General features: G+C 34.7%; 2 protein-coding genes across 4 annotated transcripts in view; one reads left to right on the top strand and one right to left on the bottom strand.

Moving 5' to 3' along the window:
- Positions 1–22289, top strand: part of LOC150092490 (uncharacterized) — a 376973-nt gene extending 354684 nt beyond the window's left edge. For all 3 annotated transcript variants that reach the window (XM_090414773.1, XM_090414771.1, XM_090414772.1), the window contains one exon: positions 21204–22289. In XM_090414773.1, coding sequence (XP_090270899.1) covers positions 21204–21332 — 129 coding nt within the window. In that variant the 3' untranslated portion in view covers positions 21333–22289. The remainder of the gene's footprint in view (positions 1–21203) is intronic.
- LOC150092489 (uncharacterized) overlaps positions 8441–22530 on the bottom strand; it is a 171452-nt gene continuing 157362 nt past the window's right edge. The window contains exon 4 of the mRNA XM_090414775.1: positions 8441–9084. Within this exon, the coding sequence (XP_090270901.1) occupies positions 9005–9084 (80 nt within the window). The 3' untranslated portion in view covers positions 8441–9004. The remainder of the gene's footprint in view (positions 9085–22530) is intronic.

The following is a 22530-nucleotide window of genomic DNA, read 5'->3' as shown; positions in this document are numbered from 1 at the left end:
CATTGTTGCTCTTACACACAGATTTTTACCATTCCTCCCATCATAATCTAGTTTTCCTGATTCTCTGTGTTAGATCTCATAGCAAGTAATAATTTCTCAAGACTCCTGATACCAAACTCATTTGAGTGTAGGCTGTCTCTCTTGTACAAATCCTTTCTTCCTTCAAACTTATTCCACACAGCCTATGCATCGAATTGTTTGTCATCATAGTCCTTCTTCATGTAAGTAATGTACTTTATGATATTCACTTTTTCACTCTCACTTCTTCCAACAATCCTTTCATAACCTCTCTCTCATACTGAACTTATCACTAGTTAAGTCATTTGCACTCAAAATTATGATCTCTTTTGCTTTGCTTTTCTGTTTATCAATTGCAAATGCTATATTTTTAATTTTTGTTTCAGGAAAATTTCCAGTTATAACCCAGTTATCAGTGGCATGTTTTATGATAGAGTCATCATACCAACAACATCCTTCTTTTTTTATAATCAGCTTTACTTACCTGATTTTTGTTATGCAGTAAGTTACTTGATTCTGTGCTTTATTATTTCTTATTTTACTGCTTAATTTTCTTGTTCTCCTTGTTCCTTTAAACACCTCTCAGCTTTCTGTAATTCCTGGGTCGTTTGTCTAATCTTTTGGTTTATTGTTGAATATCATAGCTATAGTATCAGCATGTAGTGATTCCTTAAATTTTCTTTCATACTAGAATTCTAGTGATGCAATTTTAATTTCTGTCATTTCTGTGATATGCATATGGTACATAGAGAGCTGATTAGACATTATTTAGGGATTCATTATCATTATTAGTGTTATTACTAATGTTTTTAAGTTCATCCACAGGAATTTGCTGCACAGTGAATAGTTTTATTGTCTTTGTCTGGCTGTTAATAACACTTAAATTTATATATGTGAAGGTGGCTGTGGGAGCCAATGAAAGTCATCTAATGGAGTTGACCATATATGGAAATGACCAGTACTGTACTTGACAAATTATGCAAAATCCTACTTACCACACGCAAATATACTTACCCAATACCCCCCCATCCCATTTTTTATCCCTTTAATGTCACCATGAGTCAGTACAAATTCTATAAAGTGAACAGTTGTGCTGCATCTGTGTTTTCTTAAAGTTAAAAACATTTTTTAAATATTTATTTTTTATTAAATAAAAAATATTCTGTTTTGTCCAGTCTGCAGTTAACAAAATCTACTCTGTCTGTGAGTGTATTTATGTAGTCTAAACTACAGTCACTTTTAGTTAATGTGTGTTTGTGTGTGTTTATATTCTTGGTGATAACTTCGAGCACTTTGCAAGAGTATATCATCCAGGTGGTGACTTTGCAGGAATGGAAGAACCAACAGCTTATACTGGAATTGTGATGAATGAAGTAGAGGTAACTAGTCTATTACAGAACCTCAATGTCATTACATCTGTGGAATTGGATGGTATACCAGCTCGTGTCGTACGTGAAGCTTTGTGCAGAGGAACTATTTTCCCCTCTTTCCACCCCCAAGGGGGTGGAAAGAGGGGAAATTAGTTCCGCTGCACAAAGGTGGTTCCAAGGCTGCTGTTGAAAATTACCGGCCAATCAGCATAACAGGAATCATTATCAAGGTCTTAGAGAAAATAGTCGAGGAAAATACAAGATTGGATAGAAGAAAATGGGATACTGTATCGGGGACAGCATGGTTTTGTGAAGGGTAGGTCATGCCTTGGTAACTTGCTCACGTATTATAACACAGTGACGGCTGAACTGGATAAGGGTAATGGGTTTACAGTGATTCTACTGGACCTTGCTAAGGCCTTTGACAGGATACCACATGGAATTCTAATCAGTAAATTGCAGCATATGGGAATGGACATAGAGTTGGTGAGATGGATAGGAGGGTGGTTGATGGAGAGATATCAGAGAGTGGTTTACTCAGGAGTAGAGTCCACAAGACGGCCTGTGACTAGTGGTGTGCCACAAGGATCTGTTCTTGGACCACTGCTGTTTAATTTGTTCATTAATGATATAGGAAAGGATCTGAGAGGAACAGTTAATTTGTTTGCGGATGATGCGAAGTTGGGTAGGGTAATAGTGAATGCAGATGATGTCAAAATTTTGCAGGATGATTTGGATAGATTGGAGGGCTGGGCTAAGGAGAATGGATGTCAATTTAATGTGGCAAAATGTAAGGTTATGCATTTTGGGGTGAAAAGATTGGCGGCAGTTTACTGCATTGGTGGAACTGTGCTCCAGGAAATTGATGAGGCACAAGATATAGGAGTGTTGGTGGATAAGGAATTGAAATTTAGGGGACACATTGCAAAAGTGGCCAAATCAGCTCATCAAATCACTTGGTTGCTGAAGAATACATTGATAAGCAGAGACAAGCAGGTTATTGTTCCTCTGTATCGAGCCTTGATAAAACTTCATCTCGACTACTGTGCTCAGATTTGGTCACCTAGGTTTCTTCTTGATGGGGAGGAGGTGGAGAGGATACAGAGGCGAGTGACCAAGATGATAGCAGGTCTGTGGAATGAACCTTATGAGAACAGGTTGAGGATTTGTGGGTTGCAAAAATTGGTTGATAGGCAGAGGAGGGGAGATATGACTGAGACATTCAAATTACTGAATGGTTTCTATAAAATTAATTCAGAAGATATTTTTGAGAACAGGGCTGGTTGTGGAAGGACTAGGGGACATCCATGGAAACTGGGCAAAAGTGTGGTTAGTAAAGGTGTTAGAGCTGGATTCTTTACTTTTAGAGTAGTGAATGAGTGGAATGCGCTCCCTGAGTCTGTGGTGGATGCTGTGACAGTGAATGAGTTTAAGGCGAGGTATGATAGATACTGTATGAATGTTGAATAGTTGTGATGAATATGATTTGGGGCCTCCCTCGATGAGTCTAATGACTCCCTGGAGTTGCCCGTAATAATAGTAATAACTACAGTACAGAAGCTAGAATATTCAGATTTTTTTTCCCACCTTACTTTATCTCAATATATTGTAAAACCTAACTTTAGGTAGGCTTGAAAATAACGCAAAGAGATTGGCATATTACACTTAAATTATACTCATATTACTCTCTCTCTCATTTCTGAGATTACAAGGATCATAGCTATCATATGTATGTGCATATGAAAATTGCCAACATATATGTTGGCAATTATCTTTGTGTAGAAAATAGGGATTAAGTATTTGAGGATATTCATCACTTTCCATGTGTATACGGTTAATTGCAAGTCATTCAGTAGTATGTTTTTGTATTCTTTCATCATCATCACCTTGGATAATAGAAAACCATAACGGTGTTTTGAATACCCTTGTCAAAGAAGCATCACATGTAGGAAATTTGCATACATTCCCCCCCCCCCCCTTCCAGTGAACAGAGTATGAGCAAGATTTGAAGGTTAAAAAAGAATGAAAGTTGAACTGATTCTACAACATGTATGCTTCTTTTTTTTTTTTTTTTTAAGTGCTTATCAAAAGAAAGACATATAGAATATTTAAAAGGTTTTCTTAAAATACTTGAAAAGGATTACCATCATCAGGCATAAGTGAACAAATGACTAAGTGAAAATTTTGAGTTATTTTAGAAGAGGATTTTATAAAAGACAGACAAAAATATATTTTTTCTTGCGTTTAGTTACTGATGATGTAGTTTCTGTATTTTAATACCTAAAATTTGTGATAATACTGTATGCATAAGCGATTTGCAGTGCAAAATTAAGTACTAAAGGCTGTATGAGATCTGTGTGTGTTATTTAAGACTATAAAGTTGAACTAAATATCAAAAGAATTTTTTTTTTAGTATAACCTTTAGTACTTACTTTGTCTGTGTAACTTTACGTCGCCGAACTAAAGCCTTTTGGCTCTTTCTTTTAATAATCACTTTTATGCACCGACCAAGAGTTAACATATAAAAAATATATTTCTCTGACATTTCAATTTCCTTAGTACTGAACAAGAGTTTTTGCTCTCTTAAGGTTTCTGCCTGATCTCTGAAGAGAACCAACCAGTTCGAAACAGCTGTCAGGCCAGTGAAACCTTTATCAAATGGACTAATAAAAGGCAAATATATGGACGCTTGAGTTGGTGAAACAGTTTGTTATTTTAGAGAGGATTAAGGTGAGATTCTGTAGTTCAGGCACTGGTTCAGTAGTTATATGGTAGACCCTCCCCTTTCTCTCTCTCTCTCAGTTGGTTGAATATCAGTTGCTTTTATTCTCTTAAGTAGATACCAGCTAAGTGTCTAATCTTTAAAAGTATTTGTGGCTTAACTATAAACAACAAATTACATGATAACCATAGTAATAACTTTAATGAAAGTACACATATTTCATACTGAAAATAACAGTATATCATCAGTATGTAGAAACAAACAAATAAAAAAACAGGGATACAGGGTATATACAACAATCAGTTTATCAGTTAAAACACTTGTTGCGAGCTAGAAATTAATATATTAATTATAATATTAAAATTATTTTTAATATTATTAAAAATAGTTTTTTAATAATATTAAAATTTTTGATGTTTACATGTTTATTTTTGTTTATGTAAACATCAAAAATAGTTTTAATATTGCAGGCGTAGACTTCTGTGGCTAATTGGTTCAAAAGATATATTTCGGTGATTACACTACATTTTTTTATTATTCAGTTATATAAAACACTGAAATAATAGTTCCCGACAAGTTTCGTAAATCGTAGGATTTACATCTTCAGGGGGTAAATAGTATAACTTAAAGTTTAAACAAGAGAATTAATAAATACAAATCATAACTGTCTGGCTATTCATAAAACTCAAATAACAGAATGCAGATATATAATGTTATTGACGTTGAACAATACTGGACAATGTCACGTGTTCTTGTTCTCATTCATACTATTTAATATTATTTAATTTAGTTTTAATATTATTTATTAATATATTCATTTCTAGCTTGTGGCAACCGTTTTACCAGTAGACTGATTGTATATACCTTATATTCCTGTTCTTTGGTTTGCTTGTTTCTAAACACTTGTGATATGCTATTATTTTCAGTATGAAATATCTGTCCTTTCATTAAACTTATTACCGTGGTTATCATGTAATTTGTTGTTTACCAGCTATGTGTGAAAGAGCACAATAAATACAGAAAATATAAATAAATCTGCTAATGCCTTTTATTCCCCAAAGGGAGCTGCCATGAATGCTTTAGCCCTATCTAACTTTTGGAGACTGAGGGGCACAATATTAGAGTATAATTGGAAAGCAAGAACAGAAGACTTCTTGATATCTAAGTCACTCAAAATTCTGTCTTTCTAGTGAAAGATCACAGGAAGCATGCAATGCAGTATTTCTGATATGTACTAATAAAGTTTATTTTATTAATTTAATTAGTTTTAATTTATGTTAGCTGTAATACAGTAATAAATAAGGAAAAAATTATATTAAAAACATTTTTGGTCAATATGAAAACAGATTATCTTTATTAAATTCTACAATAAATAATAGATTATATTATCTTTTGTAATCCCATTTCGTCTTTTTTACCTGTTAGATCAATGGCCTGTTATGACACACTCAGAAAAGGTTGTAAACCTATTGTACAGTAGTACTGCGGGTGGGCTAAGGGTTAATCTGGAAATCCTGCTCTAGAGATCAAATATGGAACCTTTTCATGCCACTTCAGTCTGGTCTTATTGGAGTGGTGGCAGTCATCTTATGTGGTAGATGCAATTCATCACCAGGCATTGAAATGTATCTACCACCTAATTGCATTCATAAGCCTCCATGCCTGTAGTGGGATTTGAAGCCAAGCCCTACTGGTTGGAAAGTGAAAGTGCTATCCCCTTGGCTAATGAGGTTTCCAAATATATTTATGTAAGTAATCCATGATTATTACTCATTTGTAATATTCCAGCTTGTTTCTTTTAAAAAACAAACTAAATACATTATTGTTGTTTTTTAAGTCCTTTTTATAGTTATAGGGTTGTTGTTCAAATCCACATATTCTTCTATGTTTCTCATAAGGATTTGTTTTGCGGAGAGATTTTTGAGTACAGACAAAATTTTCAGTAGGGGAAAACCTACGAGCTCCATATATATAAGACTGGCTAATTAGTTCTTGTTATGGTTACCAGATGGGATTCAAATCCAGCTGCTGCTGCTGTAAGTACTGATCTCAAGTAAATCAGTCAGCTACCAACCAGAATACTAATGCTCCTCTCTTCCAAACCCATTGATCTGTACTTACTATTTCTCCTTCAAAATGAATTGAAGAGGTTATCTCTCAGCAACCCAGATCACACAGTGTTATACAAATGGCGTCTTCTGCAAAATGTCGGAGCCTCGGTGATTCTTGATCTTCTATCTTTTGCCCTGCAACAGTGCCAAGAGGGCTTCTGGGAGAACCTTTCTTCCATTCCATGATCAGACTACTAGTTTTAATCTTTTTGATCTAAATAATTCCCCCCAGTGTCAGCTATGGTTGGCTGAGTGGGTAGCTTATCTGCTGTCCAACCAACAGGAAGCAGGTTTGTATCCTGCCATGGGCATGAATGTTTGTGATTGTTTTTAGGTAGGAGATGAATTTGATTGTCCCATTTGCGACCACTGCCCCACTTATTAGTGGTACAGTGGCTTGAAAAAGTTCCATGTTTGATCTCTACAACAGTTTCTAGATTATGGAAAAAATAAATAACAATACAACAAAATATAAAATTATTAAAATGAGAGGAGATCCTTAACACGTTCGCTGCCACGCTACTTGGGCATAGTTTGTTCCCGCACGCCAAGCACTTTTGCGTCTTCAAGGTCACTACGAGTAATCTCGTAGCCGGCTTATCAGACAGAATTTTGTTTCATATGCCAACTACGTATCACGCCCAACCATGTATTACATGCATTGAAGAATGTGCTTATTGCGTCTAGTCTCTAAAAACCTTCAGTTTCGCCAGGACCAGTAAAAGAAAACTTACTGATAATGAATTTATGCTAATATGAGCGATGATGAATTTAATGAATTCATCATTGTAAATGGAAGGATAAGAGGGAAGTTCTTTCCATTTCAAATATGCACAAATTTGAAATGGTTGAAGCAAAAAATCGGAATGGTAAAATTCAGTTTAAACCAAATATCGTTAGGGACTATAATTTGGGTATGTCAGGCATCGATCTTTCTGATCACACTTTCTTACTATTCCCCCTTACGAAAGACAGTTAGATGGCCAAAGAAACTGGCAATACGCATTTTTAATATATACATTCAAAATTCGCATAAATTTTATAATATAATTACTGGAAACGCAATGACTGCGTTAAAATTTAGAGATCAATTTATCTCAGTTTTTGTTGGAATGGATGAGCTTACAGCATCACAGAATATCAGCAGGATTCGGGATCTTCATTATTTGGAAATTTTACCACCTACAGAAAAAAATATTCGCCGACAAAGCCATGCCGAGTATGTACACGAAAGAAAAAACGACTCAAAACACGTAATTATTGTCCAGTTTTCCCAGGAAAAACCACCATTGTGCGTGGAAAATTGTTTTGAAGTGTATCGTTCGTAATTTGAATAAATTGGTTTTTATTTTATTGATTTCATTTTATAATTTTTATTGATTTTATCAGTTTTAAATTGATTTACAAATTACGTGTTTACTACGGATTAGCTCGCGCTTGGCATAGGAGGTTGGTAATCGACATACGAGTATATTAGTAGTTGGCTTCTGAGGCACATATATAATATACTATATTTTAGTTGAAATTATTTCGCTTCTATCAAGCCCCCAGACATGCTCTCTGCTTTATTCAGAATCCAAGGTTCCAAATTAACGTAATTATACTAAGGGTTAATTCGTGTTTGGCATAGGAGGTCGGTAAATCGACATATGAGTATACTCGTAGTTGGCTTGTGAAGCTCATATATGAACTACGAGTATACTCGTAGTTGGCAGCGAACGTGTTAATTCACCCATGAACTATTACATAATTTACAACTTAAGTGAGTTATTGAAATTACCCTTTGGGGGAGGGGGCATCATTCACCACTCATATTCACAATTCCCACTCACCTATCCAAGTTGCTGTTAGGCATCTACCTGGATACTGAATGAACGAGGATGGGCTAGCAATTTGGGATTTAGCCGACCAAATAGTTTTCTTATTGGCTTAAACCAAGATATAAAATGATGGTACAACATGACAAAATTTCATGCATGCTGGGCCATCCATCGCCTGGTGAAACAAGGCCCCTGTTGTTTTTGCCAGGGGACCAGGGCAAACAGCGAAAAGTCAACTACTGGAACAAATCCCGAAACACACCCCAATTCAACGTCATTAGAGTTCAAGATCAGTACTATAAGCTTATGTGTTCGTCATTCATGTTTAATTTTGATGGCATATATCAGAACACAGAATTATAAGTAAATAATTATTTATTGGCTTATTGCTGATATTTTGCTGGTGTTATAACCAGCATCTTCAGATCACAAAAACACAGTTTGTCACAGTACGCGAGACTACAACAACATGGTGTAACAAACAGACTAGTTTAACAAAATTGTAGTAACAACACAAAGACTAAAGTCCTAATTAGGCTCCCTCTATCTAAAAAAAAAACGAGAGAAAGCAGGTACTTGTTATGTCTTAAGATGACTGTCTCCCAAATCTTAGGCAAATTTATACAGCCATATTTGTTGAGATTCTGAGTTTGTTTCAAGGCTTCTGTTGCTTCTAAGAACAATCTTCCTGACTTGTAAAAGCTTCTGTGCAGTACTTTTGTTTTCTTCCAGTTGAACCTGTGTGCACAGGTATCCAAAGCATGGTCTGCTAGGTGAACGGATGAGAGTTGCTAATTTGACACACAGTCTGAATACAGTACGTAATTGATGTTTATTGAGAATTCTAGATATCTTTTCCAATGTGCCTTTAACGTATGGGATGGTGACTGTTTTGTTGTAGTTCTCCATGGTGGATAGTGGGAAGGGTTTCTTAGGAGCATTTAGATGTTAGGAGCATTCCTATCAACATAAGAAGCCTGAATGGCAAAGAAGTGGAGCTAGCTGAGGAATTGGATGAGTACAAGTCGACATAATAGGAGTGACTGAAATAAAAAAGACAAAAACTGGTGAGATCTTTCTGAGCAATAAATACAAAATGTTATATTCAGGCAATGTCAGTCAAGGAAAAGAAGGAGTAGCCATAGTATTCAACACTAAATATGAGGTTGATCTTCTTGAATGGAAGGCAGTCTCAAGTAGAGTGATGTGCCCAAATATCAGAATGGGGAATTGGACAATGAGACTTACTGTGCCTATGGTCCCACAGAAGGTTCTACTAAGGTAGAAGTGGAGGAATTTTTTGAGACTTTAGAGAAAGCAACTGACACAATGAAAAAGGAAAAGTTGGAAATGATTGTCAGACATACAAAAATATTTTGGGAAAATTTGGAGAAAAGAGCAAAGCTAATAATAATGGCAAATATCTGTTGGATTTCTGCTAAGGATATGTGCTGGTTATTACTGACACCATGTTCCAACATAAAAATGTGCACAAATTCACATGGAGAGAAAGGCAAGGAATAAGAAAAGTCTCATTGACTATGTTATTGTTGAAAGTGATGTTTTCCCAATGGTGCAGGACACCAGAGTGTACAGAGCATTTGAAATTGGAAGTGAACACCATTTAGTCTTGAGCAGGATAAAATTAAATTTCATATTGAAAAGAAGAATATGTAAGACAGTTTTAAAGAGAATAAAAGTTAAGTTGCTCTCAGATGTGAACTGTAAACTAAAATACACAAATATTATTCAAGAAAATGAATAATATTTGTGTATTATTGAAAGAGTTTGATAGCAGGAACCAAACTTTGGAGATTCAGTGGCAAGTCCTGAAGAAAACACTGATTGATTCAGCCAGAGAGGCATATGGTGAGGTTGTCTGTGTCCATGGTGGACACAGGAAGTTAAAGAGGCAGTGAAGGAAAAGAAGAAATCATGTCAAAATTTGCTTGCAAATAAGTCAGCTTTTGCTCTTAGAGAATACAGAGACAAATGTAAGAAAGCTAAACACTGTGTAAAACTAGCTGAACAAAATTCATGGGAAGACTTTGGTCATAGAAAATAAATATCAAGAAGGTGGCAACCTATTCTGGAGATTCTTGAAGAAGCTCGGAAATGGAGGAAAGAGTGCTGAAAAAGGAATTAGAGATGATACAAATGACATGAAAACTGGAGAAAAAGATATCCATGAAGTATGGAGTAATTACTTCAAAAAATTGCTAAATGAAACAAGCAAAGATAGCACATTGGTAAAAAAAAAAACTCAACAAGGATGCAGTCAGGAATATATATATCCATACTTGAAGTAGAAAAAGCCATCAAAGGCCTGAATTTTGGGGAAAGGCAGCAGAAGTAGATGATATTTGACCAGAAATGCTCAATTATGGAGGTGTAAAAGTCTTACAGTGGCTGCACTGCGTAAGTTAGAAGGCCAGGAGAGAGGGATGAATTCTGGATGATTGGAGAACTCTCATAGTACCCATATATAAAAAGGGAAATAAAACTGAATGTGAGGATTACAGAGGTATTTCTCTGCTGAGTGTTTCAGGTGAGATTTACACAAGTATACTTGAGAAACGGTTGAGAAGGATTATGGAAGAAAACTTGGTAAAGAACAAGCTGGATTCAGGCCAAATAGAGGCTGTCAGGATCAGATTTTCAATTTACAACAGATAGTTGAGAAATCATGGGATTATAACAAAAATTTGTATTTAAGTTTCGTAGATCTGGAAAAGGCATATCAAAATGCCAAAGAGAGAAGCTATTCAAAATGCTACAGCTATAAGCTGTCAATGGGACATTATATCAAGCAATACTTAGTCTTTATTTGAGTAGTACGTCAGCAGTTAGAATTGAAAGAAGTACAGGAAGATGCTTATATGTTAAATCTGGTGTCAGACAAGGATGTACATTATCCCCCTCTCTTATTGATTATCTATATGGATAACATTATGAAAGAAAGTGGTATTAAACCTGATATCAAAATTGGAGGTGTTAATCTTTGCTTTATGCGGATGATGTTATACTTCTAAATAAATCCACTAGAAGTCGGCAAGATACCCTGACTAAATTGAATAACTGTTTTAATAAATATGATATGAAGGTTGGCAATGACAATAGGCAGTAGCATTGAAAATATCAACTGTTGAAAGTTTATTTTGCACTTGGTTAGACTATAATAAATTTAGTTTAATCCTTTATCCAAGTGTGAGCAAACAAAGTTTGTGCCTGAAAATATCTTCAGGACTGAGGAAAGGTAGTGCAACTCAAGTTGCCTGGTGTTGCACTACCTTTCCTCAATCATGAAGATATTTTCAGGTGCAAACTTTGTTTGCTTCCACTTGGATAAAGGATTAAACTAAATTTATTATAGTCTAACCAAGTGCAAAATAAATTTGCAACATCTTTCTCTAAATCCAGAGTAATTTAATAATAAGATGGCACCCCTTTTGGTATCTCCACCTCTGGGCCTGGCTCCCACTGACGAGACCTCAATAAAAGTCAAAACCAGTCTGGGTAGTGGCCCTTCCCTTCATGCATAACATTATACATATCTGCCACGAGATGTGTTTTGCATTATGGAAGATACTGAGGTAGGAGTGATGATAGCTTGGTCCACCTTTGCTCTGAGTTGCCTGTTGTTGCACTACCTTTTCTCAGTCTTGAAGATATTTTCAGGTGCAAACTTTGTTTGCTCACACTTGGATAAAGGATTAAACTAAATTTATTAAAATATCAACTGCAGTGTGGATGGAGAACATATAGAACAAGTAAAACATTTCAGCTACTTAGGCATGATTTTTAGTGAAGATCGTAAATTTAATATTGAAATAGACAACAGAATCAACAAAGCTGGTATGGTAAGAAGTCAATTGAATAAATTTATATGGAATAAGAGAGAAATTAATCGAAACACTAAATTAGCTGTATTCAAGACAGTGTTCAAACCAATTTTAACTTATGGATCTGAGAGCTGGGTCAGAAGTAAAACACTTGACCAAAGACTAGAGCCCATAGATATGAGAGTCCTCAGAAAGATTAGGGGGCATGAACAGATGGCATCAAGGGCATTGTTATATTAAAAACGATATTAGGAAAGAACTTGACATTGTCAGCATCCAGGAATGCATTAGCAGAGCTAATCTCAGGTGGTATATTCACTTAAACAGAATGGGAGAGGAAAGATTAGCAAAACAAGTGTTCTCTGCCAAGTTGGCAGGAAAAAGACCCAGAGGAAGACCAAGATATAGATGGATTGATATGGTTAAAAGTGCCTTAGAAGACAGAAATATAAGACCCGATAATGTTGGAATTGATTTGGCTTGACTGATATGGTGGAAAATTGTATATAGGAAGTTAGTAGTGATGTAAATTTTTCATGTAGTACTGTTATGTCCTGTGCATCCCTTGAGGGTACATGGCAGGAATTTGATGATGATGATATATTCACTTAATGAGCTATTTAATCTGTTAAGAGATAGAGCCTTCAGACATACAAACAATTGTCTTTAATTTAAAAAACACACAAATGTGTTTTTTAAATTAATTACTTAAAATAATAAATTAAAATAAAATAAAATAAATTAATATATTCTAATAAAATAATTGGAATATATCTATGCAAGCAGAATATATACATCAATTCACAACAAGAACCACATGCAAATCACTTTCAATTTTGTAGTCTGTTTTCATATTTTATGGGGGGAAAAAAATCTGCAGTTTTAATATCTTGTAACCAGTAGAATTTCACCTGTATAACAGCAACATAGATCAAAGAAATTCTTTCTGCATCTTTAATCACATTTTGATCATCCAAACCACTTCAGTAATTGAATTCACTTCCTGTATGAAATATTCTATAAACTTCCTTGAAGAAACAAAACCATATCAGACAGTTTCATTCATTTAAGTAGGTTCGTTTCAAACTTCTGAAGAAATAATTTGAGTCGTGTCAACAGTTTCAATCACTTTTCAGGATATAAGAATATGAGTATCTCAAATAAAACATCAACAAAACTTCACTGGGCCTAATTATTTGAATTGGAAAACAGTAAAGTTTCTTTCACTTCATATCATCTGAATAAGTTCTGTATGGACAGAACTTATTCAGTCTTTCATTGCTTCATGTTATCAGAATATTCTTCCATTTTTTTGTTCGTTTTCTAACCACTAAAAAAAAAAAAATCCTGTATTTGGAATCCCTTTTCGACTTTTTTTGCAATTTTGCTCATTCTCCATATATTGAAGATATAGAAACAACCATGTTCTCTTTTCCTTTCTCTCTCTCTCTCTCTCTAACAGCTGACAATGCTCCAATTATCACGGGTGATTGGGTCTCTCACAATGAGTCTTCGGACTTCATGGAGATGCCTACGTAATAATAATAATAAAATAATAAGTGTGTCAAATAAAATAATAATTTTCATATCCATGTTTAGAACAAGTGTGTCAACTGATATGGAGGAAAATTGTATATAGGAAGTTAGTAGTGATGTAAATTTTTCATGTAGTACTGTCATATCCTGTGCTCTAACTTTCCTGAGAACTGGGGGATGGATTCATCTCTCTCATATTATGCATTTGAAGAAAACAACTTCAGCTGCCAATATTTTTTTTTGTGCATATAAGATAGCATTAACAACAATTAACTAAAAACAACTAGAAACATGTACATGAGTGATTAAATCATATACCAGAATTTTTTTTTTCTTTTGTGTAAAAACTAATTACAATAAGTTGCACAAGACCTGGCCTTCCTCTTTTAGTAAAACTTTGTAAAGTGATAAAAGATAATCAGAATCAATTCGCTGCAATACTTTCTGTCCATGTGTGTTCACACACAATATGGATGCTTGTTACTGTGAGAAACAGTAATGTTCTGTAAAGTTGTAATTAAGTTATTATTAAATCATACCATATTATCTCTATCTCTGATAGCATCACTCATCCTTCTATCTCAAATGACACACGGCATGTCTCTGATTTTCCTGATATAGCTGCTGCAATCAATATAGAATAGCTTCTATAGTAGATAATGGATATCCATAATCTTGGGCAAGTGTGTCAATGCTCTAACTTTCCTGAGACTGGGGGATGGATTCATCCCTCTCATATTATGCATTTGAAGTAAACAACTTCAGCTGCCAATATTTTTTTTTTGTGCATATAAGATAGCATTAACAACAATTAACTAAAAACAACTAGAAACATGTACAATGATATTAAAAGCATCCAGCACATCATAAAAAGGAAGCTAATTTTTATGAACACAAATAATGAATGTTAACAAAATATGACAAAAATTAAAATTTTTGATCTGTTCACAGTTATCAGCAATCAAATAAGAATCAATATATGTGCCTCCCAGTAGCACACTTAAGGTTTAATCTTGGTGTGTGTGGAGAATTGAGTAGACGATTTGAGAATACACATTACGCATTGCATACGACCTATGACTGAGGATCTGCAGTGATCGCTAATTCATAAGTGGTATAGAAATAGAAGACACGATACAACATACATTTTTTAAAAAAATGAATTTTATTAATTAGGAAAAGATTTTTGGAAAATTTTCTAGTGTTTTTTCCTTTTTCTTTGGCGCAGGGGGTGCCACTGGTGTCCCCCAATTACAGGTTACAAAATATATGAAAACCCAAATCATGCCATTTTATTAACACACCTTCCCAAATGTTTGAATTTTGCATGTCTTACTGTATTTCATTTATTATTATTATTTTTATAATTTCAAGTTGCATTGCATATATATAATAATATAATATACATTTATCAAACCACACCTGATTCAGTCCCTAGTTATCTTTAAAATTAAATTATATAACACATCTTGTTTCTTTTAAAGTGATTTTATTTTGAACATTATCCAAAAAAAAAAAAAAAACTATAACTAAGGTATGCTTTTTTTTTTTTTTTTCACACGCATAGCAGAAGGGAAATTATTATCAAATTCGTGATATGTACATGAGGGGTGGATACAGGATATTATCATAGTATTGCATGAAAAGGTTATATCATTGCTAACTTCTTACCAAGAATTTTCCTCCAAATTAATCTGTTATTTGTCAAGACTCCAATATTATCATATCTTATATTTCCTACCATCCTAGCAAAGAACATTTGTTTTGCTAACCTTTGATCTCTCATTCTCTTTAAGTGACCATATCACCTGAGATTAGATCTGCTAACAGTGTCAAGTTCTTTCCTTATATCCTCATTTTTAATATGATAGTGCCATCGATGCTGTTTATTCCCTCGAATCTTTCTCAGAACTCTCATATCAGAGGTCTCCAGTCTTTGATCAGGTGTTTTATTTCTTACCAGTTCTCAGATCCATAAGGTAAAATTGGTTTGAACACCGTCTTCCTTATAGTGAGTAGAGAGTTTTGACTACTTTGTTTCTTATTCCATATAAATGTGTTCAATTGACTTCCTACAACATCAGGTTTGCCAATTTTGTTGTCTATTTCCATATTTAATTTGCTATCATCACTAAATATTTTGCCTAAATAGCTGAAATGTTTTACTTGTTTTATAGGTTCTTCATTCAGATGCAGTTAATGTTTTCAATGTTTCTACCTAATTTCATTTTCTTTTTATTGAGGATTTTCATATCAAATTTATCACACCAGTTATTCAACTTAGTTAGGGAATCCTATAGATTTGTATTGAATTTATTTATAAGTATAATATCATCTGCATAAAGTAAAGAATTGAGACTAACATCTGCAATTTTGATATTAGGTTTAATACCCTTGTGTAGAGGCTTAAGTGCTGTGAGGACATCATGTTGGCGGCTTAATGGATTGTATACAGCACTCAGAAAGGATTAAAAACAGAATTTAATTCTTCCTATATTTCGTCTTAGTCAATGAGACATCTTCAGGGATTACAAAAAACTAATGTAACATAAAAACAAATAACAAACAATACTAAGCCCAACCATGTGGGTGATACTAAAGTCCTATCTAGGTGGAGTGCCTAGATAGGACTAGATAGGTGCCCGGAAAGTCCAGTAAGGGGGGGGAGGTCAGAGAGTTGGCCAGCTTTTTTGACAGTTTGTAGCAAGGTGAGTTAGTGTCACCTACTATAGGTCTTAGTAGGGAATTGGGTTTGTGGATGTTTGGTAAACTGTATATTCTGGGGGTGGGGGGTGGGGACAGTTTACCAAAAATCCACAAACCCAATTCCCTACTAAGACCTATAGTAGGTGACACTAACTCACCTTGCTATAAACTGTCAAAAAAGCTGGCCAACTCTCTGACCGCCCCCCCCCTCACTGGACTTTCCGGGGACCAGGAAGACACTTTTTTAAGTAAGTTTTTTAACATGTGTTTTTGTGGGGTCGTGTTCCACAAACCCAATTCCCCATTAAGACCTATAGTAGATGCCACTAACAAAACAGCTGGCCAACTCTCTGACCCCCCTCACTGGACTTTCCATATCCTATATAAAAAACTCTACCCATTTCAAAACCCTCATAGAAACTGTAACTTTAAATAACACAGACATACTGGTAAGCTTTGACATCTCCTCATTGTTTACCAATATTCCCTTAATTGACACCTTAACACTCTTAAAAACGTTTTTCCTTCTGACATCTTAGATCTCTTTTCCTTTGCCATCTATTCTGGTTATTTGTCTTGGAAGAACAAAAATCTATAAGCAGATAGAAGGAACTGCTATGGGTTCCCCCTTCTCACCAATTTTTATATGGAAGATTTTGAAAAATGAGCCATAGACTCAGCCCCTCTCAAACCTTCCATCTGGCTAAGATATGTAGATGATGTGTTCTCTATTTGGCCTCATGGCCCAGACACATTAGACGCCTTCCTCAGTCACCTCAACAGCCTACATCCAAGAATCCAGTTCATGATGGAAAAGGAAAAGAACAATTGCTTACCCTTCCTAGACACCTTAGTTACACACCTTCCCAACGGTACACTTTCCTTCACAGTATATAGAAAATCCACGCACACAGGCAGATACATCCACTAACACTCCCACCACCACCCTGCTCAACAATATGGCATTATTAAAACTCTTACCAAGAGAGCCCACAATCTTTGTTCCAGTGGAACTGCCCTTACAACTAAGCTTGACCACATACACAACACTTTCCTCTCCAATGGCTACAGCAATCACAGCATTAAAAAAATAATCAGGTCCTCCCCCATTTCCCAGTCTTCTCTTCAAAAAGAGTTTAGAAATGCTGCCACCATACCCTACATCCGTGGCACATCTGAAAAAATAGCCAAGATTTTAAAAAAGTACAACCTACACACAGCATTTAAGCTCCACCACAAACTTGCTACCCTTATCCGCTCTACAAAAGATCAGCTCCCTACTCTCTCTCAGTGCCTGGAGTCTATAAAGTACCCTGTTCCTGTAAACTGGCATACTTTGGACAGACAGGCAGATCAGCTACTATCCGCCTGGAGGAACATAAGTCATACATCTGCAATCATGACTATGGTTAGTCAGGCCTGGCTGACCATGTCTTGGATACAACCCACAGGATCTCATGGGAAAAAAAAACCACCATGCTCCACCACAGTAAATTCAAAAGAGAAAGACTATTCTTAGAATCAGCAGCAGCTCTCAGGAATCAACCAAATAACAAATATGGTTGCATTAAGCTTCCTGAGATTTGGGAAATGCTTATCACCAGAGGTCCCACCTAGATAGGACGTTGTCACCCACGTGGTTGGGCTTAGTATTGTTTGTTTTTTGTTTTTTTTTTTGTTACATTAGTTTTTTTATAATCCCTGAAGATGCCTCATTGATTGAGACGAAATATAGGAAGAATTAAATTCTGTTTTTAATCCTTTCTGAGTGCTGTATACAATCCATTAAGCTTCCAACATGAAACCACTTTTCCTAATAATCATCATCTTCAATTTCGTGATATGTAGCCTTAAGAGGTGTTCAGGTTACTAAGGCAGCAGTAACTGAATAAGTTTACATTATTATTATTAAATTGTCCTATCAACAAACTTGCCTCGAAATTAGTCTGACACTTGTCAGCTCTTCATCATTGTTGTATCTAATATTTTATTCTTGTAAGGTACTTCTGAGTGAATGAATCTACCTAGATCTGGGTCTCACTTAGGATCTCTTATCTGCCATCTTGGCATCAAAGACCTACTTTGCTATTTGCTAACCTTTCCTTTCCCATTCTGTTTAAATGGCTGCACTACCTTATATTAGCTCTGCTCACACAATCTTGAATGCTAACAATGTCATCAAGTTCCTTTCTAATATCCCCATTTTTAATATGATTCTGCCATTGCTGTCATCTGTTCACTCTAATTTTTGATCAAGTATTTTATTTCTAGCTCAATCCTCAGACCTGGTTTGAACTTAACTTAAATCTTGTTTGAAAACAGTCTCTTGTATACTGCTAGTTTCATATTTTGGCTGATTTCGCTCTTATCTACCCTATATATATAAAATGATAAGAGTTTTTATGTCACGTTTTTTGAAACGTTTTGAAACTCAGGCTACCCTGAGTGTCGAGTCATCAGAATTCAAGGAGAACCGGCCTACCAGTCCAGAACTCGGGGGGGGGGGGGCTAGTTCCATATAAATTTATTTAATCTGGCTCACCACTACACTAGCTTTGCTTATTCTGTTGTTTATTTCCAATTTAATATCTTCACCAAAAACCATGCCTAAATATCTGAAATATTTTACTTGTTCTATAGGCTCTCCTTTCAGAATGCAGTTTAAAATTTCTGTCTATTTTCATTGTTTTGCTCTTTTTATTACTAATTTTCATGCCGAATTTGTTACAGTTGTTATGCAACTTAGAGAATCCTGGAGACTTGTACTGGATGTATTTAGGAGTACAAGATCATCTGCATAAAGCAAAGAGCTTATCTTCGATCCTAATATTAGGTTTAATGCCACTTTTTTTCTTATTGCGATATAGATGATGAATAAGAGTAGAGATAATGTCCATCCTTTTCTTAACCCTGATTTTACATCAGACCATCTTCCTATATTTTCTTCAATTCTCACTGCTGACTGCCAACTTACTTAGAAATTATGTATTTTTCTGTAAAATGTTTCATTAAAACTTTTTTTTTCTAGGCATCTTGTCCTTTCAGATCTACAAAACTAAGCACAGATCCTTAACAAATTTATAACAAATAGAGAACAATTTGTTATAAAGTGAAAAGCTCTGATCCTGACAACCTCTATTTGGCCTGAATCCAGCTTGTTCTCTCAGTTTCTCCTCCAAAACCTTTCTTAGCTATTTCTCAATTATATTTTCATAAATCTTACACTCAGTAGAAATCAGTAGAGAAATTCCTGTATAATTCTCACATTCAGCTTTATTCTTTTTTTTTAATAGATGGGACCAATCGTCTGGAATCCAACTCTCTGACCAAGTCCTCTGAGTTATGCAGCTTAGCCACTGCAAAACTTTTATACCTCCATATTTGAGCATTTATGGTCGGATATCATCTACTCCAGCTGTCTTTCCAGATTTCATGTTTTTGATAGCTTTTTCTACCTGAAGTATTGATATGTACTCTTGTTTGCACTTTTCTTGAAAATTTTTTACTACAGTTCTGTTGCTCCTTGTTTCATTTAAGAGATTTTGAAAGTAATTACTTCAGACAATTAAGATACCCTTATCTTCAAGTTTTCATGTCACCTTTATCATCTTTGATTCCTTTTACAGTAAGTACTTTTCATGTTTATGTTTTTTCAACAGCTTCCAGAACATTTTACCACTTTCCTGAAGAATTCACAACTGACATTGGCATCCCATTCACAACTCTCCAAACAAAATATCTAGTCCTATTATAGAAATAGCACAGAGCATAAGATAATTGATATATTTCATCCCTCGTAGCCATTTGGATCATTAAAGATCCAAATGGCTATGACAATCAATCCTCAACATACAATATGGGCAGCTTATAATTACTCATACTTGGGGTGACTGTCCCATTGATACATTCACCAAATACCACTCCTGCAACCAGGCTATTGCTAATACCGAGGGTGAAAAACTTTAACAAACTTTTGGAAGGAATGTAAGATTTTGTATTGTACAAAGAATGTAGATGCAGCATGGAATGAGGTGACAGCAGAGTGTATAAATGCAGTTTGGAAGAAACTGCTGAAAATATATCTTCATAGATTTGATGGATTCAACAAAGACAAAGCCTTACAGCAGACTGAGTAACAAGATAATGCTGATAGCTGAAGAGTTGGCAGTTGACAATGAAAATGTAGAATAGTTGATGGAAGCTGTGAAATTAGAGCTCTGAAATGAAGACCTTGTACAACTAGAAGCACAGAAAGTTGTAGAAGAAGAGAAAAACAAAACTAGAAAAGAAGCCAAGCTCTCAAATTATATTTTTCACCTCAAAGTTTGTAGTGAAAAAATTATCATATGCATTTTGAAGGAATAGATCTTAACATGGAGAGATTTAGCAAATTGACACAATGATGATGCAAAAAAAAGCAAAGGCAAACTGTACAGACTAAGTTGGATGAAACATACATATTTTTAAAGAAATCCACTGCTGCTGCTGTCACCTCACTCCCTGAACCATCCTCTGAATGCTTTGTTGCAATTGCAGTTCCTGAATTGAAATAATTTGTTGCTGGATGACCTTGCCTTCACCAATGAATCATCCAATAATCAAGCAGTCTTACTCCATGTTTCCAGCTGATTATTTTACTGTTAAGAGCACAGAAGCACTATATACTCAGATTTCATTATTTATGACAGCACAGTGCTATATACAGTAATTATGTTATAATTTGTATATTGTATTATTTCACTATAAACAGAGTAAAATGAGTTTAAAAATATAACAAACAGACCTACATGCTTTAGCATTCAGGCATGGTTAATTTTTAACATATCCTTAAAGGTTCATGTAGTGATTCCAGCTTATATCCTTTTCGACTTACTATGGGATAACAGAATTCCATCGTAAGTCAAGGAGTGAACTGTAGAGTAATTTTTAAAAATATAATTTAATTAAAGCTGATAATTAAAACCACTATGAAATGGAAGCCTACTTTAATCAGAGCATTTTCTGTCTGTTATCTGTTAAAGAATAGTTGCATATTAAGTTTTTTTATAAAAAAAATTTATTATAATTTCTTTTTATAGATCTGCCATAATAAATCAGGAGAAATTAATCCTGTAAAGATCAAATCTTTAGTTGAAGGATATATCAAGAAATGCAAATATGTTCGCAAAAAAGCAATGAAAGGACAGAAGACAGGAAAAACATCATGATACGTATTCACATGTGATGTAGTATTTTTGATTTCACAAAAATGATGGAGAACTCTTGAATTCCTTCTTGTTTGTTTCCTCACATATTGTGTATGGTTTGTAAAGGAAAACCAGCAGCTATACAGATGGAGACAGTTCTCCAATATCTTTAGTGATCAGTGTAAGAAAAAAATTAATTAATTAAAAAATAAAAAGGCCAGCAGGCATGCAAGCAGGCAAAACCAAGCTGCCCAGAGAAGCGATTCTGTGGAATGGTTTTTAATTTTTACACACAGATGGAAGTTGAAATTGGAAACTGTTTAACTCCCTGTTGCCATTCCTGGCATTGTATATAAAGCAGTTTCTTTATATAAACTTGTTACATTCTGCAAACACAAACTGATTCGTGTGTTGTCACAGTCATCACTTTGCAACAGATCTGTAAAAGGGCAAACATCTGTTGTCACCTTCACCTCTATCATTTTGCAGTGTAAGGCTTATATAATACTGAATGAATGACTGAAAATTTAATTCTACTGTCACTTTAAAAGAAAAGAGAAGGCATTATTATTTGTCACCACAACAATCCCTAGTTAGGATGGCATTGTTAAAACAATTTTCAGTGAACTTCTAATTTCTGCAGTGGAAAAACCAAAGAGACAAATTGTGGTGCTGAACTGGATTTTAGGATTCATCTTTATTGGGGAGGGGACTATTATAAGAGAAGTCAAGATGGTGCAGGCACTCATTTCACATGTAAATCATGAGCTTGTAGTTATAACATTTTATTAAGATAATTTTTCTGTTATTAGCAATACTAAGTTACAGCATGCTTATCATCATGCAGCTGCATGTAATAGGATTTCCAAAATGTGAAAATGAGCATGGTCTTGGTTATTGACTTTATTCCACAGTCCTCCTGTTTTGTAATGTTTTATTGCTCTTCTGGTAATAAATTGTGGTGACAATTTCCTCTTGGTAATTTGAAGTATGTTACTTTTGCACATATTTTTACTTCATGAGACAAAATTATTGTGAAAAAAAAATGTAACACAATATACAGAACATTTTAAGTCCATAAATTTATGCAGAAAATTCAAATGCATTAATCTGTTTTATTAAAATTTTATCTGAACTACATTTTTTTTTTTTAAAAAAAAAGGTTTCTGCTATTATTCAGTATTGATGTTATCCGCTGTCTTGCTACTGAAAATCTATG

Source organism: Typopeltis vanoorti, chromosome 25, assembly GCF_054136105.1.
Source record: "Typopeltis vanoorti isolate ZY-2024b chromosome 25, IOZ_Tvanoo_1.0, whole genome shotgun sequence".
Lineage (NCBI taxonomy): Eukaryota > Metazoa > Arthropoda > Arachnida > Uropygi > Thelyphonidae > Typopeltis > Typopeltis vanoorti.
Note: the sequence above shows the minus strand (reverse complement) of the source record. Positions and strands in the feature narration are given on the sequence as shown.